General features: G+C 41.3%; 1 protein-coding gene across 3 annotated transcripts in view; it reads right to left on the minus strand.

The window, feature by feature from the left end:
- The window catches only part of plxna2 (plexin A2), a 193,708-nt gene that overhangs the window by 152,698 nt on the left and 15,730 nt on the right, over positions 1–25,280 (minus strand). The window contains exons 1-3 of one of the 3 annotated variants that reach the window (XM_086067150.1): positions 25,073–25,218; positions 13,613–14,933; positions 8,002–8,184 (exon numbers count right to left, since the gene is read on the minus strand). In XM_086067150.1, the coding sequence (XP_085923276.1) occupies positions 8,002–8,184; positions 13,613–14,803 (1,374 nt within the window). In that variant the 5' untranslated portion in view covers positions 14,804–14,933; positions 25,073–25,218. Of the gene's footprint in view, positions 1–8,001; positions 8,185–13,612; positions 14,934–25,072; positions 25,219–25,280 lie in introns of those variants that run through there. The other 2 variants (XM_086067152.1, XM_086067149.1) reach the window with 2 other exon arrangements.

Below are 25,280 nucleotides of genomic sequence, written 5' to 3' on the forward strand. Positions count from 1 at the left end.
GTGACCTCATTCCATTTGCACTCAGTGTATTACAAACATTTACAACAATGTTTTCGGGACATTTATAATGGCCCTGCAAGCAACTTTGTCGTCCTGTGCTTCTCTTGAACCTTTAAGTTTAGAAGCCTGACATAAATTTTTACCTTAATCAAATTCCACTTGATATCTTACGGATTGAGAAACAACCAATCGCTTTATCAGGCCCATTGCTACTCCTCTGTGTACCTTCTGCATGCTTAGAAGTATTAAGGTGAAAGGAGCTGCTGTTCAAAGTCATTTGGACCACTTTGCCGACGAGATGAGATTTCATTTATTTGTTATTACAGGCCTCAGCTGTTGCCGCGAGCCTCACTCCACGTTTCCCTTTCTGTTGTCGTCTCGCCGGTAGGGGAGGGGTGTAAATTGGTGGGAGAAAGGGTTGTTGACCACTTGTTCACGAGCGCTCGGCGGGAGCAGCTGCGTGCGTTTACGAGCCTTTCAAGCGGCCAGCCCTTTAAGCGCCGTGATCAGCTGCGGCCCTCGGCAGCGCCACGCTAATTTACGCTCTTCCATCCTGTGTTGGCAGCCAAGTGAGCTGGCCATCAACTTGCTGTGATGCCAACCAGCCCGACAGGACACGGGCCCAGTTAAACACCTGAACCACCCTCTGAAGTGGTCCAGCTCAGCTGCCTGGCGTCAAGTCCAAACAGGCTGCAAATGACTCATCAGCGCGTGATGGGAAGGATTAATTAGCCCTGAAGATGCTCGTCAAGGCTGAAAGCTTCCCGGATAAAGAGCCAGAAGTCTTTCAGCGCAAGTCAACTTGTGACTGTCAGCAAACATAAACACCCGGCGCAGTGTGTGATGAGAGAAAACCTTTGAATTTACAAGGCAGAGTTATCTTGTCTTCTCAATGCCGCATTGGAACATCAGAAAGGTAGTTTAGTGTGGGCCAAATTCCCATAGGAAATATTATCAAATGAATTTAATGTATATGTTCAGATTCAATTGGTATTATGAAACACATTGTATCATATTCTTTCATTGTACAATAGTGTTCTGAGCAAACAGAACAGAAACACATGTCGCTTTTGTAGTCCATTGCATCACATTTTTTTTCTTTTTGTCATTACTGGTATGGTTTTATATTGATGGTTCAATTTACAAGTTTATTGATTTCCCAATTGAGGTTCCACTGTAAATCTCATGATTGTGATAGTAGCCTGAGTTACTGATGGTGTCATGGTTCGCTCACCTGACTTCATTGCAGGCAATGGTCGGTTCCGTTCCCACTCAAGTGTGAATGTGAGTGTAAATTGTTGTCTCTACTTAATATGTTACCCCAGCGGTGTAGAACTTTACTGAGAACTAATATGTTGGCTTTGGGGCTAGAATGTGTAAGATTCCTGATTTTTTTTTTTTTAAGGTGGTCCTTGAGTTACGAACGTTCATACCAACAAGTTGTCCAACAATAATGACCATATTGGTCGTTTTACCATTCACCAAAAATAAGACCAAGTGTTACATATTGTAGTTTAGCGACCTCTATAAGCCATGTTAAATAGCGCAAAAATCCAAAACTGAGACTCAAACCCAGATCGTCTGGTCGAACGAATAACGTCTTTCGTATTGAGCTAACAGTCCAGTAACGATCTTAGTGTTAATTTTTAGTGTTGACGTGTATGTCAATTCGCCGTCGGACTAATGGTTGAGATTAGGAAAAGGCATAGTGGGGTTGTAGACTGTTACAAAACATGTAGTCAACACAAAGAAAACACGTAGTCAACACTTAAACAATCACTGGACAAATAGCTTCGTCAGATAAACAGTCGTCTTCTGACTAGACGGACAGGGTTCAAGTCTTAGTTTTGGATTTTTGCGCTATTCAACATGGTCGATAGAGGTCGCTAAACTAAAATATCTAACACTTGGTCGTAATTTGTCACCTTTTCAAAACGACCTATGTGGTTGTATTTATTGGAGGACTGTCTCTTCATACACGCAAACAACCGCTGACTTAAGTCTATAAATGCCATAAAATGCCGTATTGCACTTGCAAGTTGATACTTTTTTAGTGCGCGCCACATCATACATTACGATACTGTAGCTCTTCTTTCTACGGCAACCCCACCGCTCCATATGTTCATCTCATTTCTCTTGTTCGCTCACACGCCAAGTTCATTCTTCCACTCTCTGGGAGGATTGCAACGTGTACTGTGCCTTAGATAATTAATTCACACGTTTCCACGCAAAATGTTATTTAGTATAGTTGATCAAGCAAAGGATAATGATAGTGGTGTTGACGGCAAAAAGCGCAAGGCCAGAAATGCCAGGCAATCGCCATTAAAATGAAGGCTGCCTTTATCAAAATGTTGAACATTGATCAAAAGATGGCTGTTGTTGCATTTCATAATGCCTTCCTCCTCAGCAGTTTAACCTGGACTCGCCACTCAATAACTCCTCCATCCACCTCTTAGTTCTCCTCCATCATCTATATAAGTGTATGTTCTTTTTATTACGGTATACTGTACTGTAGGAAAAAAATCATTAAAATTAATTTTTATTCATTTATTTGTCGGCAGTATGTCTGTACAGTATATATCATATATAATTAAATAGTATTTAATTTATTTCATTTTTTTATTCTTTTTTTTTAAATTTAATACATTTTAATTCTAAAATTATTTTTAATGGGATTCAACTTCCAAACAATTCAATTTACTTACAGCATTTCAGAATCGATTGTGTTCGTAAATTAAGGACTACCTGTGATCTATAAAAGACATCGTTCCCAAGTACTACCATGGTGCCATGGAACCTACAACACCGACACTGCTGTTGTTTACTATAGTAGCTCTTGTACGATAGCTCCTTGACTCAGACAAGTGATTTTATATCTAAAAAGATTTCTGCCAGAAGCATTACTGCATCAAATCCCGCTAAATCTTGAACCCAATATGCTCCCGGGTTGAATAGCGCTTAACCCACACTGTCTACGTGAGGGACAAACAGGATGGATGATGTTATTTGTGGTTGTCGAGCAGAGGGAATCCGAAAACTGCCTCTGCCGTGGTTCCCTTTAACGCCTCCATTCATCTATCGCCGGCATGTCTTTTAACATCCAATTTCACATGTGCAGCCATGGCCCCCGTCTCCATCCATATCAAAGGAAGAGCTCCCAGCAGCTCGTCTCCTCCTTAATGTTGTCGTTACTCCCCGCCAGTGTCGGCCCCAGCGTGGGATATGTCTGCTTTGCGCACCGCACGCAAGCTCGACTCCAATTTGCATGATGCAATTCTTGGCTGATGTGTTACTGGAGTAAACCGCACAGTGGATTGCTATTCGGTAATTTGACCTGCGGAGATTCCTCTCAGTTGTCTCCGGGTGACTATGATGCATCAGTACTAGTTGTGAATTTAAATAGAACATTAAGCCTTGCTTATGTAGCATCATGTCAATGTCCTGTTTGGTCGTGATTGTGGCTTGTTTTGCTGTACATGAAACAACAACAAGAACAAAAAAAGAGTGCCATTGCCCATAGTATTGATTTTTGCCTTGCTACTTTCTGCTGAGGTGAACACCTTCTGGCCTCCACAATCAATCAGCACCGTGCACAAGTCAACAGCCTACCTACTAGACTGATGTTACTCTGGGTTGAAAATAAATTTACTCCCACATGCATCATCACAGCATGGAGGCTCGGGTTGGGCATAAGTGATTGGCAAAATCATCACATTTCTTGAGGTTCTGAGCCAAACCTCTTGAGATTTGAATACGCAAGCCAAGTTTATTTTTAAAATAAATCAGGCCTACTGGTGTTTGGTGAGAAATATGAGAATGTCATCATGTTACAATTTGAAGACATATCAATACTCGAACTTTGCCACACGGGGGAACCTCTCAATTGACTCTTCTGTTATGCTATTGTAACGCTTACAAAGAATTGTGTTTGTTTTTGGGACAAATTGGCCAAACGTCCTGTTTCCTTCACCCAATTGAGACCCTGCCCATGAAGGAACATTTTTTCCTCCTGTTTTTGTTAAGTTATCTGTCAGGACGGAGTCGTTTCAGGAAATATCCTCATCAACACAAAAATACTTAAAACGCCTCAAAGCCATGCTGTACATATGCCAAGCCAACAGATGAAGATGACCAGACGGCGAATTGGTGAGTCAACCATTCCTGTGAGTTACATTAGATGGTATGCATGAACAACTCCAACAAAATTTTGACTGGGAATCATGCCAACTGAAAAATATATTTAAAATATTGGACGGGTTAGTCAGAAACGCATACCCATGTTCATTGTTTCTAAATTATGTATGCTTGTAGCATTACTAAAGGTTTTTCTTTGAGACATTGTCTTGTTAATACAAACATTAGATCAATAACATTCATATTTAATTTAGTTAAAATGTTGTTTAATATCTGATGATTTATCATGCCTATCTACCTAGTAGAAGCAGTAAGCTCAATGGGCACCAAATATTCAGAAATTGAAGGAATTTTTGTGATAAGGAGTCTTTCTACCAAGAGAGTAAAAATGGGCAATAGAATAATATATACAAATGCCTCATCCGCACCGCACGCACCCGTGCCCGACGGTGCGAACTACTGTACATTGACTATAAAGTGCAATTGCACCGCCAGAAAATGCTCGGTTGCTCACCCCGCGTTTGGTGTTTAATGTACCATTCGCCAACACGTCTCTGATGTCTGTGGTGTGGACGCATTTCAATTTACAGTATATTGTGCTTTATTAAAATGCCTGTGCTAAATAGGCCTAAATATATTATAATAATATTACAATTTTAATTCATTATAATAAATGCAATGATAATTTAAAAAATTGGCATCATTTTTTTTCGCCGCTTCGGTTTTCGGCCAAGCATTTCTCATTTCATTTTGGTACATCCTTAATTTTAACTACGTCGATAGTTTTGATGAAGACGTCTTCTTTCGCCTTAACTGACTTAACCGACTTTGTTTTCACAGTGAGACAGAATCCAATAAAAAAAAAAGGAAAGGAAAAAAAGAACTGTACTAAATTCCAGATACTTATGCTGGTGTCAGTTCAATTCTTAATGGTAACCGACCCACTTTCCTCACCTCGCCTCCTTAGTGACTGCTCACTCTTAACCCCTTAACCTTAAACAATCCCCTGCACAAGCCTGCCAGGAAGCTTGCACAACACCCCCCTGCCTTCGCAAAGCTCCTGCGCAGCCCTGGGAGCAGTTACAGTGTATGCTGCAGCCAGTCTGCTGGGATGAGGTTGAGGATTGAATGGGTAAGTGAGGGGTGTAGGGCCAGGGGAGTGAAGGTACTTTGGGATAGGAGCCAATCCAATTACAGGCAGCAGTGCAGCCTTGCTTGCTTTGGTAGCAGCACTGAATTTGCATTTCGATGCTGTTTCCCCTGTAAACCCTCTCCCCAAACACACATACATATACACAACGTCTCTCCTTCCTTTTGCTCCTATATCTCTCTCTGACGACTTGTGGCTGCTCACTCCCTACCTTTCCCCATGTTGCCTATCTTGATCCTCCAATAAAAGAGGCGCAGGGGAAAGAAGTGAAGATCACCGGCACAACATTGAAATGTTGTCACCCTACAGCTGTGGCTTGTGAAGGAAGCTGGCAGCGTCCGAGCACGCTCAGTGGGAGCTTATCAGCCCTGTGCAGGGATTCTGCCCCTCTAGGAGACCTAAGGAAGTGGATAGGTAACACCCGCGATAAAAACACATCCATGTTTTAGAGACTCGGAAACACAAAGAATGCTTTATTATTCACAACCTGCTGCAGAGATAGTATTAGTTTTTCACAACTAAATTTGGTCACTGTTTCATGCACTTCAGGGCAATGTTGCCTTTGCAGCGTGCACTCGCATGCAAATTGTGATTAGAGCTTGTCCAATGACGTATTTGCATAGAAATGTCTGCACCACATTCGGCTGTCGTCCAAGCTAGATTCATTCAACACACAACATAAAAAGCTAATTATATGTGACTTTCTTAAATCTTGTTAACTTGCTCTTGGGACTCTTTGGAGATAAAAGAACAAGTATTTTGAAACGCATGGTCATAGACAACTATGCATCCCATTCATCCATCAATCCATCCATCCATTTTCCCAACCGCTTATCCTCAATTGCTTATAAATTTTGTATATTAAGTGCATATAAGAGAAAAATTGGCCCTGGCATTTTGTCTTTTGGCCCACATGACTCCTGGCTACCACGTAGCTCTACCACTGATGTTGATTGTTTCAGTTTTCTGTCTATATTATAGATGGGTAGAAGGGCTGCTCCCTTTAAATTAGAGGCTGGTCTCTTGGAGTAAAATGGATGCAAATCAGAATTAAATAGCATCACAATTGGCCCCAACGTACGCCGGTCCACCGGGCATCTGCCCTGAATGCCAGATGGAGAGGTCCAGCCCTGTATACATCACAGTGTATTTTAGCAATTGCCAATTAAATAGATACATGGATGAATATATGCCCCCTAGTGGCTGTACTCAGTATTCAGGATTGATGTCATAGAAAATCCTACTAAGGTCAAACAACTTGGAAATCAAGAACAATTTCCATAGAAAAAAATTTCTGTCAATCTTTCCTATGGTAAAAATTCTTCAAAACCCGAACAATTTGAAGCAGAGTCATTGTAACAGTTTGTGTTTGACCTCAGATGTCCGACTGAATATTTAAATAAACCATTGTAAATTAAATGATCAGGCCTGTGTGCTAAAGCCATTTGGAGGTGGAAAAGCTCAGCAATCATTTCCTGCTCTGACTAGTGGACCGTGTAAAAACACTTCCATTGTAGGTGGCCTTCTCCCATCATGGTTAATTCCTCCCGGTGTTGGTGTTACTGTGGTTACAGTCACGCCCCTGAGAGCAGCCAGCTTCAGTACACAGCAGCAGGCGAAGCTACTTTGCATGGATTCTCAAGCCAGCGGCAGCATATCGGAGCTGTCAGCCTCGGGAGGACTCGGGCAAGTCAGACAATGGAAGAAAACGCCACTTTTGTGTCTCATCTCATTTAACCAAGTACGAAAAAGGAATGTCAATAATTTAGCAGCACAAACAGCGGAATGCATTCAGTGAATATTCTCTTCTTCACAGCCTGATGTATTGATTAAATTATGAATAGGCAGAGACCAAAATAACTCGTGCCACGGCTATTTGTGCAGCAGCAGGTTTGGAAGAACTTTCTGAAACAGGTGTCTAGAAACCTCTAGTTTTCATTGCAGCTGTTTGTTTCATTGCTGGCATCCACTGCTACTGTCAATAAAAAAGCAAGTATCATACATCAACTCACCCCGGGGGTGAATGTATAGAAAGAAAGCGACAGCATACATATTCACATTTTCTTTTCTTTTTTAAATGTTGTGTCAACCGAGCACCTTACACACTTTTTGTAAATGTGTGTGAGCAACCACATCAATTGATCAAAAACTTATACTATAGACTTCAATAAAGATGACTCTCCTAATATGATTACACATCATTCCTCACTATTGCACCATTCAAGAGAGAGGTCCTGTGTAATGTTGTGTTCTCTATGTCCTGGGTGAGAACTTGCTCATTATAGAATGGCCTGCAGCCATTTACGCTCACTGACGTCCCCCATCCAAGACCAGAGGGGGGGAAGGAGGGCGAAGGGTACGGGCCAACTCTCAATGGGCCGCAGGCGTAAAGGTGCCTATTAAAATTAATGGTCCATTGTGGTTTATTCAACACGACGACACCGGAGCTCACTTAACTAGCAACTGGAAATGACAAGTACAATGAACCTGTCATCATCATTACACCTAGCTGGTGTACTGACATCCAGCATTAAAAAGGAAAAAGGTAACCATGACCCATATGTGCAGAGTCGGAGCATTTTACAACAGTTATGTTTCCACAGACCAAATTAAGTCTGCCATGGTTTTGGTTGGAAACAGCATTCAGCTAGTGTCCACTATCCATTGTAGTCATTTGCATCAAACACTCCCTGTGCAAGAGAAAAAGATGCACTCACCTTCTTCAGGCGCCCGCTCTTTGTCCCCACAAAGGCCACACAGTAGCCATTGTAGACGTAGGAGATTACTGAGGTCATGCGGTCACGGGTCTCAGTGTAGAGGGTGTGTCCGGACACCAGCTGGGAGCCACCGAGAGGTTGGTTTATGTCCAGACCACAGAAAGAGTCGTCGATGGGCACCGGCTACAGATTGAGAGAATCAGAAGACAAGTGAGATCAAACGTGGTCCCCTTTGACATGTAACACACCGCAGGGAAACAAGACAAAAATACTTCTGAGTGAGACAGCCCGAGAAGCAGACGAGGCATATAACAGACGACAGCTCAGTGAGGAGGGAGGATGAAGGTGGCAGAGGAGGCAGACTTGTGGTTACAGTGTCAGAGAATTGAGGGGCAATGAAGGTGAGCTTTGGGGGGGAGAAGTGCAGGCAATGGCGTGCAACAGAGTGAGTGACTCTTTGGATGGACAAAAGTTTGACTTTCTCTCCCCTTTGGCAGACGTGTTTGGTCTCCGCCTGACTGAACGCCACCTTGCCCTCACTGCGGCTCATTACCTCAGCCTACAAAAGCGCCTCGGATTGGAAAACAGATGCTATTTGATAACGATGAGATGTTTCAAGTACCTTGTGACGGAAAGGTAAATCAAGAAGTATTATGAATAATCTTATATAGGGGCCTTATTTTCGTACCCACCGAAAAGCACGGTCTAACTGTGCGTATGGGTACAGTTTTCTTTCTTTTGGTATTTTGTCAGTACATCCCGTTAGAAATTGCATTTGTGCCGTTGTGGAAGTGAACACAACCGACTTGCACCCAAGCTTACCGTGGGTGGTGGTCGCATGAACCAAGGAACTACACAGCAAATTCTGTAGCGTAAGTTTTACTCTAAACGGGGTCACTCTAAATAGAGTGAAATTTACACCTAGAAGAGAGTAAAATTAAAAAATTAAAAAGTCACTCAAGGGTTGAGAAACGATCTAACGATCGTCACCATGGCAGACTGCCACTCTACCACCTGAGCTATGCCACTCCTACAGTTTGTTTATACAAATCGTAGCATAATTTTTGGTCTTGGAATTATGAATATTCCATCTGACACCAGCAATATGCTATCACACAGCAGGAGCTACATTGTGGGTTTGTTCCTCAACCCTTGAGTGACTTAATTTTTGTACTCTCTTCCAAAGGTACATTTTACTCTATTTTGAGTGGGGTTAAATAGGCTCAGTTTAGAGAAAAAAAATACTGTTTTGTGGTTTGAATCACTAATTGTCCTTCTATTTCTAATGTTTTCTTAATCCAAGAACCAGCATGTAGCTGGCGGATCTGGATTTTATATATAATTTTTTAATTCTTGTATAGGGCTGTGCTCTACTGCACTGTTTCTCAGCCCCTCAGTCCTCGAGTACCCCTAGCTTGTTTTCCATGTCTCCCCAGCCAACACACCTGACGATCGTTATCAGGCTTCATGCAGAGCTTGCTGATTAGCCGATCGTTTGAAACACATGTGTTGCTTACGGGAGACATGGAAAACAGGCTGGATAGGGGTACTCGAGGACCAGGGTTTGAGAACGACTTCTCTACTGAATGTCATTCTAGTTTTCACTATCAAAGCAAGAACTGTATTGATTTTGAGTTGTGTCCATTGTGCCTGGGGAAGCCCGGGAGTAGGTCATATGAGTACAGTTCAGTTCAGCCGTCTAGCTTTAGCTTTCAGATGGGGGAGACACATTGTGTTTTGTCATCGCTAAACTCTCTCTGAGTACGTTTACTTCTCTCTGCAAAGCATTAAATGCTCATTCTGTCTTTCCTTCATCCCTCCATATGTGTCCTCTGTCGGCAAGGTTTGTGAAGGAAAATGAGAGGGGATTTTTGGAGTAAAAGCTATATAGCTGGAGGGGAATAATTGCCTATGCATTGACGGACACGCCCACCATTTGAATTAATTTCCTTGTTTTTCCGTTTGTCACATTAGTGACTATCCCTACAAGGACGTTCCGCACCAGTGTTCTTGATTATAAATCTTGAAGCTCTCAGTGTAAATATTTAAAGTTCATTTAAATTGTGCTCACAGCAAATGAATGTGATTAGAAATCTTGCAGCTGTTCGGCAACAAAAAAACATACGTAACCAATAGCAACAAGCTAAAACTGTCTGAAACAGCAACTCCCCTTTATGTTTTTCAGGGCTCCAGACCATTTGGTTGCGATTATATCGGGATTGTTTGGATGATGCATGCTTTAGCACACTTGGCAGTGTGGAGACAAATCCCGATGGACCCCATGCGGTTTAGCCTTCCCCCTCCCCTGCTTTATCACAAATCTTACTCAGGCAACATAGCAAAAAAAAACTACAGCCATTATCTTTAGTGGAGCTGCAGGGCTAAAAATAGCACGTAACTCTTCATCAAAGAGTAGTGTAACATTTAATCCAAGCAGAGACCATGGTTGCTATCCCCGTCCTCCCTCACATTCAAGTAATCTCATTAAAAAGTCTTTCATTTGGACTGGAATTGGAATTAAGTTTGTGCGAGATGTGACAGGATATCGACGCTCGGAAATTTCTCTCCCTGCATCGTTATCAATCTGAGCATCCCTTTGCTCTGACTTGTGCCTAATTGGTAGCTGTGGTGTATGATAGTTGATAGGCGTCAAACTGTCCTGATAAGACAATTCCACAGAGCAGTCTCTTCTCCGCAAGACCAGACTATGGAGATGCAGTGACTCTCCAGATGGCACAAAGCTGGACGGCCGGGTGATAAATCTTTGATTGGCCGCTGTGTGTGAATCCCTCAGCTCAGCCTCAGCTTCATTTCCCAGTCTCAGCCTCGCGGGCTGAAGGATCTGCAGAAAGGGAATGAGAGCTGGGGGGATAATTAAGGAACCTGCTGCCTGCCGACTGTTAGCAATGAAGCTGAGGAAAGATGCTATTGACTGCATGTGGAAATTAGGGAGAGACCAAACAAGGTTTGCAAAGTTAAAAATACATTGTTAAGTATTTATTTTGATGCTTTGTGTTCTTGACTGGCATACTTTAAATGACAATGAAAGTGTTAGTTAAAATGTTTTTAGTTTTTGTGCAATGTTCATGTGTGGATTGTGAACATAGGTATTCTCCCACCATGTACTGCTACAGTTAATTTCAAACAAGCATTATTAGCCTATTGTCACTGTTCAAAGACAGCTTCACAGCTCCACTTAATGACAATTTTGTCTTTTTGACATACAACTCTTCTTTTGCATGCTCTGTTAAGAATGTGTATTTCACCAAACATTGCAATGAAAAAAAACCTCATTAAAAAAGAGAGCTACAAGCAGATTAAAGGGGCCTTCGCAAGTCTGGTGATGTTGGGGTATTTTCACTCTGGGGTACCATTATGTTGGGGGTACTGACACATAGGACAATAACCCTCAAAACTATAAATGTTTTTGCGAAGTTGTCTGTGTGTGTCTTTGTGTGTTCGTGCTAAGTTTCATGAGTATTCATCTTTTTTTTGTGTGCAAATTTGTAGGGGGCGCTCTTGAGCCATTTATTGAAAATTATACAAGAAAATTGTTTTGACTACAACGGCATATAGTTTGTATTTACCTGACAGATATTATTTCAACTAACCTGTAAACAATAAATTTGGACTAATAAACGATGTAGTATATTTTATCACGCAACAGAACAGAGTGACTACTGTGCTAGTTTCATTTATATATTTATTTTTAATCATTGTTAATAAATACATAAATAAATAAAATGAATCTATATTTTAGATACACACTGTATGTGTATTAAATGGTGTTTACAACTACATAAACAAACCACTTTTGTCACTTGATATCAATGATGCCATGTGATATCATCTCCATGGCAGACTTCAATGGTGCAGCACTGTTACATCAGGGATTTAACAGCATGTAGACATTGTTAGCGGGGCTCACATCCTCTTGTTAAACGTAATTTGTATAAGCCTCGAGACTTCCTCATCCATTGACACCCATCTGCATAATCCATAATATGGGAGGATTTATGGGTAAGAACACGGTTTTAAGGACGGTGTTAGTTTCTGTTCACGAATATTGTGCTTCCTGGTGTCATGTGACATCAGAGCCCCACGATGCTACAGCAGGCAGAATGTAGTGGGCGGTGCAGCATGGCAGGTGACGCCTGGCACCCTTCAGCACATGCTGGGATGATTTGAGATTCTGCTGGAAACTGGAGGGGAAAATAGGCACTAATTTGTCATTACTGTTACTGTGGTTTCTTCAATCCCCACACCATCCTTCCTCTAACCTCTTCTTACACCTCAGAGACAATAAAAAACAACAATTCCCCCTTATGATAATTTATTAAGTCACTGATTTTCACAAAAGAGGTCAATTGTTTGCCCACAGGGAGGGATTAGCAACAAAGTAAAGCTCAACAGTGGACTTCATCAATGCAACCCTAAAGATACATGTGGACCGACAGTACAGATTACAACCCTGTACTATAGATATGCCGAGCACACAACTCATTAAAATATTATTTAATATCTATTAGCAATTAAAGACTCAATGATTGCATCCTCCTGGGGAATGAGGGAAAATCAAGAGACTTCCTTCAAAAAAATAATTGGGCTTTTCACAAAGAATGGCGTCAAAAGCAATCACATTGCTTCCTGAGCCCAAAAGACACAATTGCTGGTTTGAAACCAAAGAAGAATATTGTGACAATTGGTCAATTTTACGAACATTTTGTATGTTTGTTTGTTTGCTTGTTTTTTTTTATTACGTGAACATTCTTATTACAGTATATTTTAAACAGCCAAATGTGTTATTTTTTGTAAACAATATATTCACGCTATATATATATATTTTTTTTTTCTGTGGCGTCAGAAAGACAAGTCAAGGAAGCTGCAACAACAACTTTTTATAACATAACACCAAAGCTAACTTCAAAATAAAAAAATACTAAATAATACATTGACGCCATTGCAATAAAGTTGGCCTTTGTAGCACGTGGTGGCGTGATGGTTAGCTTGACTTTTGTTCTCAACATTTTTTATTGCATTTTTGCAATCAACATATGCACAACGCCATCTTAAAATCACATTCGATTGCTAAGGACGCTATTAAACCACTAGTTAATTACGCTGTCATTGTATTATACGATACACGTCTTCAGCGTTAGCGGCTAGCAACGAGTGCCTAGTTGGCTACTTTTAAAGCAGTTTAACAGCTGTGGCTTTGGTTTCCTTCTTTTCTTTTTATTTCAATGATGTGAACAATAGCTTGTTTTTAGTCTCCCTGTTTTAAAGAAGATGCGCCGTACATTGAACTTTGAAGTCTGCTTCATTCGCAGTCCATGTATAAAATAAAAAGTTATCAAGCCTTATATTGTACTTCAAGTTGTTCTCCTAAAACCTAAAGTGCCATGTTTGATAAGATAAATGAAGACAAAGGCCTATGTATCTTGTTATTTTGTTGGGTTGTTTTACTGATCCGAAAAATTATTCGATTCGTGACTCAAATCCGTGATCTGATCTTAACCGTGATTTTTGTTGTTGTAAATACTAGAACAGACACATGTGACAGTGTGCTTGCAAAGACCTGGTAATCTAATGTCTAACAATTGTAACTCACCGCTTTGGTGCACTGCACATCCTTTCCAAGTAGCCAGTTGAGCTCGAGGTGTCCCTCACCCTGGTAGCAGGACTGCAGGCGCTCTTTGATGCGTGTGTTGATGTCGCGGATAGTGAAGGCGCAGAGCGCAGAGTCATCGGGTGGACGGTGAAATTGCTTCTGGCCTTTGGAAAAGATGGCGAAAAGCACGTCGTCTTGAGCTCCGATGTGAAGCGACGCGGCAAGGACGCTGCCCGGCTTGCCGAGATAGGCGGCCTGCAGGAGCCGGTACTCTACGCCGTTCTTCACGCAGCCGATGGGGAGGGAAACGTATGAGTGAAACTTGCGGTCGTCCTTGCAGAGGCGAACGATGCGGGAAGTGTAGAAGAGGTCGCTGGCGGAGCTGCTTGATGACATGCCGTTTTCTGGCGTCTCAGGCTGAACGGTCAAAAAGTACACAAAGCTGCCACTAGCAAAACCATAAATGTAGTAGATGTCGAAGTGGGACACCAGGGCTAGCGTGTCTGATGGTATCTTGATTAACGATGACACAAAGTCGGTGTGCAATTCGTAGTCAAGCATTGCAGAAGATTCAGGGTCGCGGGGAAGCTTCCGGCTGGAAATGGTAGGGAAATAGTCCTGTTTTCCATCAACTGCAGTACCGATAAAAAGGGTGCCATCCTGGCCCTGTGAGGGTACGATGACCCCATACATGGTACCGGTCTGATTGACGCTGGAGAGGTAGTGCTCTTTCTTATGGGAGGGCTCTACTAAGATAAAAAGGTCGTCCAGTCGGAGGAGTTTGCAGACGCCCTGATAGAGGCTGCCGCACGCCAGCAGGCGGTTCTGCGAGTAGTCGATGAGGAGAAGCTTGTTGACGTTGTTGGTCGAGACCAGAGGCTCCGTGCAGGGCTGCACTATCAGGGGCGGGTAACAGGCCTTGTTGTCATCCTCTGGGCCCGTGTCATGGGACACCAGCAGGGTCAGATTGCCCGAGAGCTTGTACACGCGGTTGATGGCACCGATGTACACGGCTCCTGTGGTTCGGTGCACGGTCAGGTGGTTGAAGAACCAGTCGCGACGTTCCGGGTGGAAGCTAGTGAATGTCTGCCCGCTGCACTGAGCACGGAGCGCTAGGACCCAGAAGGCTAGCAAAGGAGCTAATAATCCCATTCTGGCCTCAGGCGATGAAGTCCTGTGCAAAACCCTCATGTTTACCAGGCCTCTTAGAAAAGGATGAAAAGCGAATGGATGAAGAAAGGAAGACTGATGGAGACCTTCTTGTTTTGGTTGTTGAAGGCTAACTTGTCGGTCCAAGAGTCACAAGCCTCTTCACATCTTTCTGGGGAAAAAGAGAGGAAAGAGATTGTTAATTAGCCTGTATGACTCACAATTTGAGAAGGTCAAGGTTCATCCTAGGTTAAAGCAGCAGTTGGGCCGAGCGGATTAAAAAGACAAAGGGAGGAAATGGTTACGGTGCGCATTCCAAAGAAGTTGCTTGGACACCACATGAAAGTCGATGCAAGTTAAAGCAAGATAAATTTGTCTGATCTGACTCACCCAGCAGACGCCATACACACTGTGACACAATGACAATGACACATCAGTCACAAATCTCATTCACGTCACTGTGACTCATCACAACATTTCAATTATTACAACAACTCATTTGGAAAATCATTATTAGGGTACGATAAATATAATATGCACAAAGATGCTTATCATACCATAATGCACTGATAATTGTGTAATTCAATATAAATTAACTCAATTCCAATTTATTTCTATGGTACCAAATCCCAACAGACAGTTTTAGGTCCACACTTCTCACACATGAACTGACAAGATATTGAAAGAAAGACAGAAAACCTTTTCTGAATATAAGAGCAAGCATTCGAAACTATATTTAACATGATATCACACTTCAATTCAACTCAACTCAATGCATTTTACAATATTTTAAGTGGATTTGCCCAGTACATCCATCCATCTATTTTCCATACCGCTTCTCCTCACTAATGTTATGGTTGTGTAGGAGTCTATCTCAGCTAACTTTGGGTGAGAGATGGGATAAACTCTACACAAGAAGGTCGGAGCAACTGTGAGGCTGATGTGCTAACAGTCGCCCACCGTGCTGCCTACTCAATACATAATAAAGACATACTGTAAAAAGTTGTCCATTTGTGTTTGCATTATGACATGAAGGAAAATTAAAGGACCATATCGTTTAACTGGACACCCGGCAACTCCGGTATCAATATTTGATGCCTGTGTGTTGATACTGAGCTGTAAAAGTAAATAATATGATGTGTCACATTTCTGGGCTGCTGATTTGTACAGGTGTAGTGTTTTCATCCGCTGATGATATTAAAAGACTGTGTAGAACAAAATCCCGTCATCCATAAATGTTTGCGTATCAGAGGCACGTGGCACGTGGCGCAGCCTCATCACACGTTTATCAGCGCACTCAATCATAAGCAGCAGTGCGAGGGGGCTAACAAGTAGAGAGACAATGGCGGCAAATCCCAAAATCAAGTACGATTAGGCGTAGCGATCCAACAAGGGAGAGGAGCCGGAGGAGGTGCGAGGGGGCGAAACGGGGGTAGGTTGGGCTGCCCTGCATCATTCAACAAGCTCTGAATTTGCATTCCCAGCAGTGAGGATGCCACAAATGAAAGGTGATGAATGTGTTTGGAATAATCAGAGAATTAACAAGCACTTGATGGCATGATGAGGACGCATTCATGCCAGGTTTGATTCCAAGATTTGGGACTTCCTCTGAAGCTCATCAAGGCATTCTTTGTCTGCTGATAATTATGATAATGTTATACAAAATGTCAGTACAATGCAAATTAATAAAGGTTTTGTCATGGCAACAGTTTGACTCTTTTGGAACGGTTTTATGTTTTAACTATTGTTATCTGGATGGAAAATTGTTATTAAATAGAGTGGAACCTCGATTCACAAACACACCTGTTTATGACACATCTGTGTACGTAAAACATTTTAAGACATTCTGTATATAGCTTTGGTTCATTCATTGTGATTTAGTTAGCAACGCAGCAATTTTTGCTCTAAATTATTAAAATTGCGCTCAGTAAGGCTCTAGAGAAAGTGAAAAGTGCAGGTGCCATTAGAAAACCCTTACAAGTGTTCTTTGGTCCTTCCTCGGGTCTCCTGACCTGCTATACAAAAAGCAACACAAACAGTTGCTCCTACTATTTGAATCTAGCAACATTGCAAGCTTCAGATCAGTTGATCTAATTGATTACTGTCCATAAATATAAGATAATTTTCTCATTTTATTACTTTCCGGCACAGTCATAATGTCCGTAGCTCAGCCAAGCATAACAATTGAAAATATTTGTCTTTAATGATAGTCAGCCCGATTTCCATTTCTGATATACCGGGAAGGAAAAAACAAATGAACATACCCCACACCACAAGATAATTACTGAGGATAATCTTTGTGAGACATATGAGAATTGGGCCTTTGTTGACTTTGATTGCAAGGTTGGGAAAACTGCACAAATTTGTACTGATTGTGTCGATGTGTGAAGCCTGCTTTAAGTTGTATTTTGGTGCCCACTGCAATTATTTCTGAACAGTATCTTACCCATAATTCTAGTCACCCATAACCTTTTTTTTTATTCCAGGTCAGGACATGAATATGGCTAATGAATCACTCTTCTTTACATTTATATGGTAATTTCTACCACTGTAAAATTGACTCCCCGTAAAGAAAAGAGCGGCACTTTGAAGCAGATAACGTTGTTTTCACTCTTTTCAAATCCAATACTCAATTGCTAAACTCAGCGAGGTCGCCGGCGAGTGCAACAAAGACGCAGTCGTGCTATCAACCAAAAGAAAGACTTTGGTTCAATCCATATGAATGGATCACCTTGGTGGGGGCACATATTTACACCGTTCATTCAGTCCCTATGTGCAGCATGAAAAGGGTGCAAGCAAAGGCGGATGAGAGTCAATGTCATACACAAGCCATTAAAGGGTGTAGGGGGAGTCGCATAAAAAGTCCCAGGGGGTAAACGGCCGTAAGACTTATGTGAAAGCTTGCTCAGCAGCCGGCTGATTTTACCTCCAATGGGACCTACTTTGCACACTGAGTGTGTACAAACTCAAACAAAGAGGATGGTGAAGCACAGGCAGCGAGAGCAAGACGTGGGCGGGCGGGGTCTCATCACTGCTGTTTTTTTTTTGTTAGTTATCCTTGCACTTTATGAGGATGTTAATAAATGGCTTCTGGGATAGATGGGATGGAACTCCTACACATTCAAAGCAGCTTGAACAGCAGCCCTTAGGACCTGTGTTTATAGAAATGTGTTAATAAACTTTCAATATGTAGTACAACAGAAAGGGTGTATTTGTATCCCTTTAAATTAATGGAACAACTTGCAGGTTACATTACTCAATACAATATTTAGTGTGTAGTAGTAGTGGTCCGATATCAATGTAGATTTTTTTTTCTTCAATGTTGCTTGCCACTTTTTGATGACAATTTTTCGACAATGTACTCCAAACTGTCAAGGACTGTATTTCTGTGTTATGCAAATCCATTTTGAATATGATTTACCAATTACAGTCTTCATTCACCTTCATCTACAGCAGCTTTGCACTTGCTTACTTTAACTACATAATTAATAATTATACACCATCAACTGTTTCTATGTCATTCTGAGCTGTGTCGTAAGTGTGAAAAGAAGTCCATTGCTGGCAATAACTTTGTTTGGGTTCAACTCCAAATTGCATGATTTTCCATTCTAGAGATGTCACCATGCTGAACTACTCACAATGAATATAAATATATATATATTGCAATCATTTGATAAACGTATTTTGTTATATGACCAAATAAGCTCTGTCCTCTAACTAGAATTGTATTGACAACAATTTGAATTTGTAGACACCAGAATTATTATCAGTATGTCTGCTGAGCAAGATTAATGCCATGACATACAAAAATGATCAATCTATTCATTTCCTGTACTTTTTTCCCCCCATAATCCGCAATAGGGCCACAGGTGAGCTGGAACCTTTCCAAGCTGATTTTGGGTGAAACATGAAGCAGACACTGGACCAGTTGCCTACATGTACGGCTAAATGGGCAAATGTGTTGGTTTGCCAACACTAACTCAGAAAAAAATAAGAAAGGAGAGACCAAAGAAGAAGACGGCCAATTTTGGCAGCCATGGGGATTATCATGCAAATCAACAGGTTTCACATTGCTTTTGTACAATCATTCCTCACGTTCTCCCTGAAGTGTGCCAGAGAAGGCAATTCCTGACAATGAGTCTGACTCATTTCACGAGGAAACAATCATGATGAAAAAAGGCAGGAAATTCAAATGTACAGGATGAGTAGATGCATGAGATCACCTGGCTGTGAGGGAGACACATTGCTGATACTCCTGGCACAACTGGTCGACCTAAGCATCCATCCATCCATTTTCTTAACCACATATTCCTCACAAGGGTCGCATTAACTTTATAATTTGCCTATTTCAGCTGTAAAATGGAAGCCCACATACTCAGAGTTCGGCAATCACAAATTCACGTTTTCTGATTCCCCGGCCCCATTTTATTCCTTCAGTATTTTTAAATAAAACTTACATTTTTAAATCCCCATTCACCCCCTGTTTTTTGTGGAAAATACATATTGAGGGCCCTATTTTGGCCCCCGTGCACATACTATAAAAACTGGCAAATCTTAATTTGTGTGTTGGGCAAATCTAGATTACCGTGTTTGGGAATTTTACAGACCACAATGCACCTCACTAGGCGTTACAGTGAACCACGGGCGTTTTCTATTACATACAATTTGTTGACAGAAGACTAGACAGGTGAAACCAGGTCTAAATTGTGGTGCACATAGTGTAATATGATATATAATATATATAAAAATATGACAACGTTCGTGCATCGAAAACTCTGAATTATTGTAGAAATCAGTTCATTGAATGTTCCATTGTTATGATTGTCACCATATTTAATATATTTTTGAAAGCATCCCCAAACAACTGGTGTTATTCTCCCTTCAATGAGTCTTCAATGAACCTTTCATGCTTGTTTTTGGAATGTACGAGGAAGACGGACTAGAAAATTCACACAAGCACAAAGAGAGCATACACAGGAAGGCCGGAGCTCAAATTCAAAACCACATTCAAACCGCAAACCTCAGAACTGTCAGGCAAACATGCTAACCACACACACAAACAATAAATCAATGAATCCAATAAAAATGATTTGCATTATGTGTTGTTTTCCAATAACATTGCACTTTTTTAACAGTATGTCAGTGAGCCAATTTGGCAGCTTGGGTCTTTTAGTCATTACATCATTATGATCCAAACAGTTTAAGGCTTCTGAAATGAGTGGTGGCAGACAAACGTTCCGACACGCCACTGGGCTCCACAAACTTCCCCTTCATGATGAACAATCATTGCGTGCCAATGAGCTCTCATTAAATGAAGCGTTGGCTGAAAAATATGTTGATTTTCTCCCCAAACGGCACTCAAGCAAGTCAGAGGCGGCTGCAATGTTGCTGCCGATGAGACGATAAAGAGCACCGGGAGACCAAAAGAAGCGCTAATGTCAAACGATAAGCAAGCCAAAAGTGTCAGAAGTGAAACTTCATGGTACCAGTGGCGGTAACTGACGTCACCCGGGAACCTGCTACAGCAAACCTACTTATTGTCTTTTCTGTACGTGCTAAGCTTCTTAGTAATGCAGCCAAAATGTGTCTTGATCTCCTCAATTCATACAGCAATTGTCTCGCGGGAGATAAAGAACATCAGCACGGAAATCCCTTCACAGAGTTGTCTGTTGTCAGACAGGAAAAGGAAATGGGAGATTGTAATTTCATGCCTCGGATTAGTGCGTTATTCCCTTAATGATGACAGTGAGGCGTGAAATTTTTACGCCTAAGTAAAGTAGATGCGTGAGTGATCAAAACAACAGCAATAAACCGGTTAGTCACTCAAGACAAGTAGATGTTGTTATAATAATTTGATTGATTATTTGCATAGTTTTACAAATAGCTTCATTTCTCCCGAATGTTGGCACATTTCCTACGGATAGGGAATATATTTTAAAAGCTCATTTTCTCCTAATGAGACTTCTTTTTTTCAACAGGATTCTTGAAGATTCTGCTACATTAGCTCCTACTCTGAAGAGCTGAAATAATGAGGGGACTTGCTGGCATGTCAGACTGAGTCATATTTGTATATTTCTTTGTCTTGCTAGGAAATGACTAGCTCTGCTCCAGTGCCAAATCCATCCGTCAGCTTCCAAGTTGCTGTGCGTAATTTTTCCCTAATCCAACCATCCATCCTTGCCTTCTCCACAAGGGAGCGGCACCAAACGAGGGGTTCAACCCCCCCTCCCAGAAACCACAAGTGGCTTCAGTAATTGCCGTCATTTCATCTGGTCTGGTTTCCTGTGTTGAGGCCACAATGAAATATCGCCATTTTATGCATTACTGCAAACCACACATTTGAACAAGTCCACATTCTGGAACCAGAAATGTGTTTCCACAGAAGAGCAAAGGCGGTGATGATGACATTGACGCGGAGCTCAAACTTGAGTTTCAAAGCAAAAGTTCCAGGGATTCTATTGGGTCTCTTTCGTATAAAAAGGATTGGTTGCTGAGCCAAGATCCTTAAGACAACTCCTGATGTCTACTGCCAGAATACGATCTCAGTTCAGCAAGGAAGGCTGTGTCGTATTAAAAACTAGAAATGCATAGTAGTAGACTTCCACAATGTATTCCACTGGACATCCATCTCCAATTAATTGGGTTGTTCAAAACCCCTTTTTTTTTAGACCGAAACCAGCACGAGTACTCAACACTAGAGTAGTGACCGATACCACTAGTATTTTTAATACACAAAATTTCCCCCCAAGAAAAAAAAAGACCGATAATTATAAAGAAAGACCTTTATTACGCGATATACAAAATGTCATTAATTTAATGGCAGTTTTCTCTTCTTTTAATTGCTCTTTTGTAGTTTGTAAAACGGCCACAAGAGGGTTGCCGTTATGTCGTGAGTACCGATACCTTAAAATAAGGACGGGTATCGACCCGATATCAATATCTGGTATCGGTACTCGCTTATCTCTTATAATTATGAATACAGTGAATGTTGGTAAATGAAGAGTTGTTGAATGAAACTGTCTTTACCAACATTTAAAAATAAATGCAAATTTTGGGTGCTAAAAGGCAAACCAGTGTTTGATTAACTCCTCACCTTTGGACACATTTAAGTTATAATTGTGGCTTAAGTAACTATTATGCTGTTAACTGAATCATATCCAGAATTTTAAAAAATGGCATTCTACATTCCCCCCCCAAAAATTGCCTTTTTTTTCAAATGGTTTGGCCTTGGCAGGGCTTGTTGCCTCTCTATTTTCTAGCTTTAAATTATAATAAAAAAGTCATAATGGCACAGCAGATCCAACGGTGGCCTCAGAACTTTGCTCTGTACATTGACTTTGCATTAAAACAGAAGCAATTTTATAATTTGTGACAAATAATGTTCACTTGTACCCGATTAAGTGCACCCTTAAGTGTACTTTGCAGTCAGTGTTTCATTAGTGACCCTTAACATTGTCTGACATATCATTAAAACGAAACCATCTTTTGAGAAACAAGGAGCATATCATGGTGATGGAGGGATAATTGAGTCTAGGCAGCACAGATCATCAAGGGCATGTGAATGTATCACATTGTATCACCCCCCCCCCCTCCCCCCCAATGCTGAGCTTCAAGCAAACAAGCACTGCATTATGTGTAAAAGATGACACACACAAAACAAATGAGCTTATGACATCATTGTCACTCTAATGACTTTTGCCCGCCCCACCAACCCCCCCAAGCAAAAAATAATATCTCTGTCATGATCTCCGACAAGCGTAGAAATATCTTAAGTGTGCATACAAACCACGGAGTGAGGGAAGGATACATATTGTACACATTATTTCCCCTACTGACACAAATACAAATTTCTATTACACAGGAGTCTGTATCCGGGGAGGTGTCATCTCCTGATCCAAGTAAAACAGACAGACATGTTCACTCTCGTGGACCTTTTTCCATAAATGTAAATAGTAAAAAGACCTCAGCCAGAGGAGAGGCAATCCTCAGCAAATGCGGAGAAAAAACAGATTGGTATGTCACTAAACGGTCTCACTTGGACATCACGCTACCACAAACACCCACACCTATATCAGAAGTGAACAAACGTCTTCGATTGTTGCCCGAATATCAACAAGCTGGAGGGCATCGAATCATGCTCAAGAGTCGATACTAAAAGAACCTTGCTTTCAAAGTCAAGTTGTGTGTACAGCATGACTCAACTCCAGTGAGGAACAAACAAGAGAATCAAGCGTGTATTTAGCACTGTCATTTTGCTATATCTTGCTAAAATGCGGTAATGTGAGCGCAATCGTTCCGCGCCTGATTACGGTCCGGATCCCAAGATAAGCACGATTGGGAGAGGTGGGCCAGAGAACGGTACGGTTGACCGCAAATGCGCACAGCCGCGGCGAGTAGTCGGCGCGCGAAAAAGTAACCATGACGTCATATATGTACGTGCAATTTATATAGCGAGCAACCTGAACTGTTGACCATACAACAAGCAGAACGTTCCTAGCAAAGAGATGGCAGCAGCAAAGGGCTCACGTTGGTCCAATGATGAAGTGTAGTCCGCCATGATGATGTCTTCTTCTTGCGTGAATCAACGTGATGACGTATATTTCGGAGGCAACATGGCCCGGGCCCGGTTTGGTTCGAGTGATGTGAGTTCAGTACGGTACGGAAGAAATGGCCTTAGTGTAAGTGCAGCCTAAAACTGTTTTGGTAGACAATAAAGTGAAATAATACACTAGAGTAAAGTGGGCAACAAAAATATGTTCCCTGTGGGTGACGGGAAACCAGTTCAAGGTGTACCTCGCCTTTGGCCCAAAGTCAGCGAGCAGAGGCTCCAGCTCAACTGTGATCCTGACTATAAAATGCATAATTTAAAATGTGTGAAGTATTGTGGCTTTTGCTAACTAATAAACACATACAAAGCTGTGTCATTATTTCAGTTAACAAGTTTTTGCAAAATAGCTGCATGATTTTCCTGAAAGCACTCCAAATGGTGGCAAATATTGATCCAAATGGAGTGAAAACCAAATCTACAGGGTGTCCATAAAGTCTCTTTACCATTTTAAAAGATTTATTAAAAATGCAATTGATTAGATATTTTATTCAGATTTGTTCTATTGTATTCAGTGTTTATTAAAGTTTTTTATCACACTGCATTTGTGTGTTTCAGGGATCCTGTTTGTCAAAGAGGTGATGCCATTGCCACAATTGATGAGGCTATGCTACAGCGAACATGGCAAGAAATCGAGTACCGTCTTGATGTGCTTCGTGCCCATGTAGAAGTGTATTAAAAGAGGTAAAAAAAAACTTTAATAAACGCTGAATACAATAGAACAAATCTGAATAAAATATCTAATCAGTTGCATTTTTTATAAATTTTTGAAATGGTAAAGAGACTTTATGGACACGCTGTATATCTGGTCCACATGAGAATCTAAACATTTTCCCTTTGGCCCCTTGACCCAATTTTGGTCAACATTCCATCAGAGTCTTGCATCCAAGACATTTCAAGTTAATGAAAAAATATATATATAAATTCTAACGTGATGAGAAAATGTGTTGTCTTGTAAACGTAGTGGCAAATGCAATTTAATAAATGTCTTATTTTAAAAGAGAAGCTTGGATAAAGGCTCCCCATAACAAAAGTCATAAATGAGGTGCTGCGGAGTGCGTATATGTGTTCAGGAGATGTGGGGTGTCACGATACATTATTAACAGTACACACAAGCAAAGGCGTTTGTAAAACAGGAATCCTGCTGAGGCGAGGCGAGGCTGGCAAGGCAATAATGTAAAGATGCACATGAAATGTCTCCGAACAAATACAATCAATTGTGAACCAAATATGACAAGCAAATGGATTTCACAGGTTTTACATTCCCCAAGTAAAAGTTCAGCATGAGGATTACTGGAATTGTTTACATTTGAATGGGAGTTGAAATACAAATAGAAAACAAACACTGTCGTGTCCAAAACCATCTGAAATGCCCTTCATTGGCGTATGTACCGAATAGGTATAGAATTTGACATACACTATGTCATATGAAACAATAGTGGTTAAGTAAATACACACTTTTGATATGCAATTCTGAAATTCCTGATCTCTTATTTCAATGTAGTCATATCTAACTATCAATCTTGCGGCACTTCTGCGTGTCACTGAAGCACACAAATGGATTTGGAAAATGAAGCTCTAGATAGCAGGTGCTAAATACAGCCTGGTGACTCGGGTGTGATGTACGGGTCAAGGTGAACAACAGGTGTGGACCATAGTGGAAAAACAAACAAATACATGAATAAATACATAAATGAATAGCTTACATTTAGTGGCTTTGATGCTCTCACATGCCAATGTCCATGTCGCTATTCAGACACAAAGAATGAGCTAAAACGTTCCAAACGGCATAAACGAACATGCCGCACAACAAGACCTGCACTAGCGTGTCAGCATTCAAACTTGATGTTTGTCTATTTTGGGTCTGTTGTATTTGCTGTCTTTATCGACGCACGCTCCCCGACCGAGGCGTTA

Source organism: Leptonotus elevatus, chromosome 2 (genome assembly GCF_054856555.1).
Source record: "Leptonotus elevatus isolate MCC_2025b chromosome 2, RoL_Lele_1.0, whole genome shotgun sequence".
Lineage (NCBI taxonomy): Eukaryota > Metazoa > Chordata > Actinopteri > Syngnathiformes > Syngnathidae > Leptonotus > Leptonotus elevatus.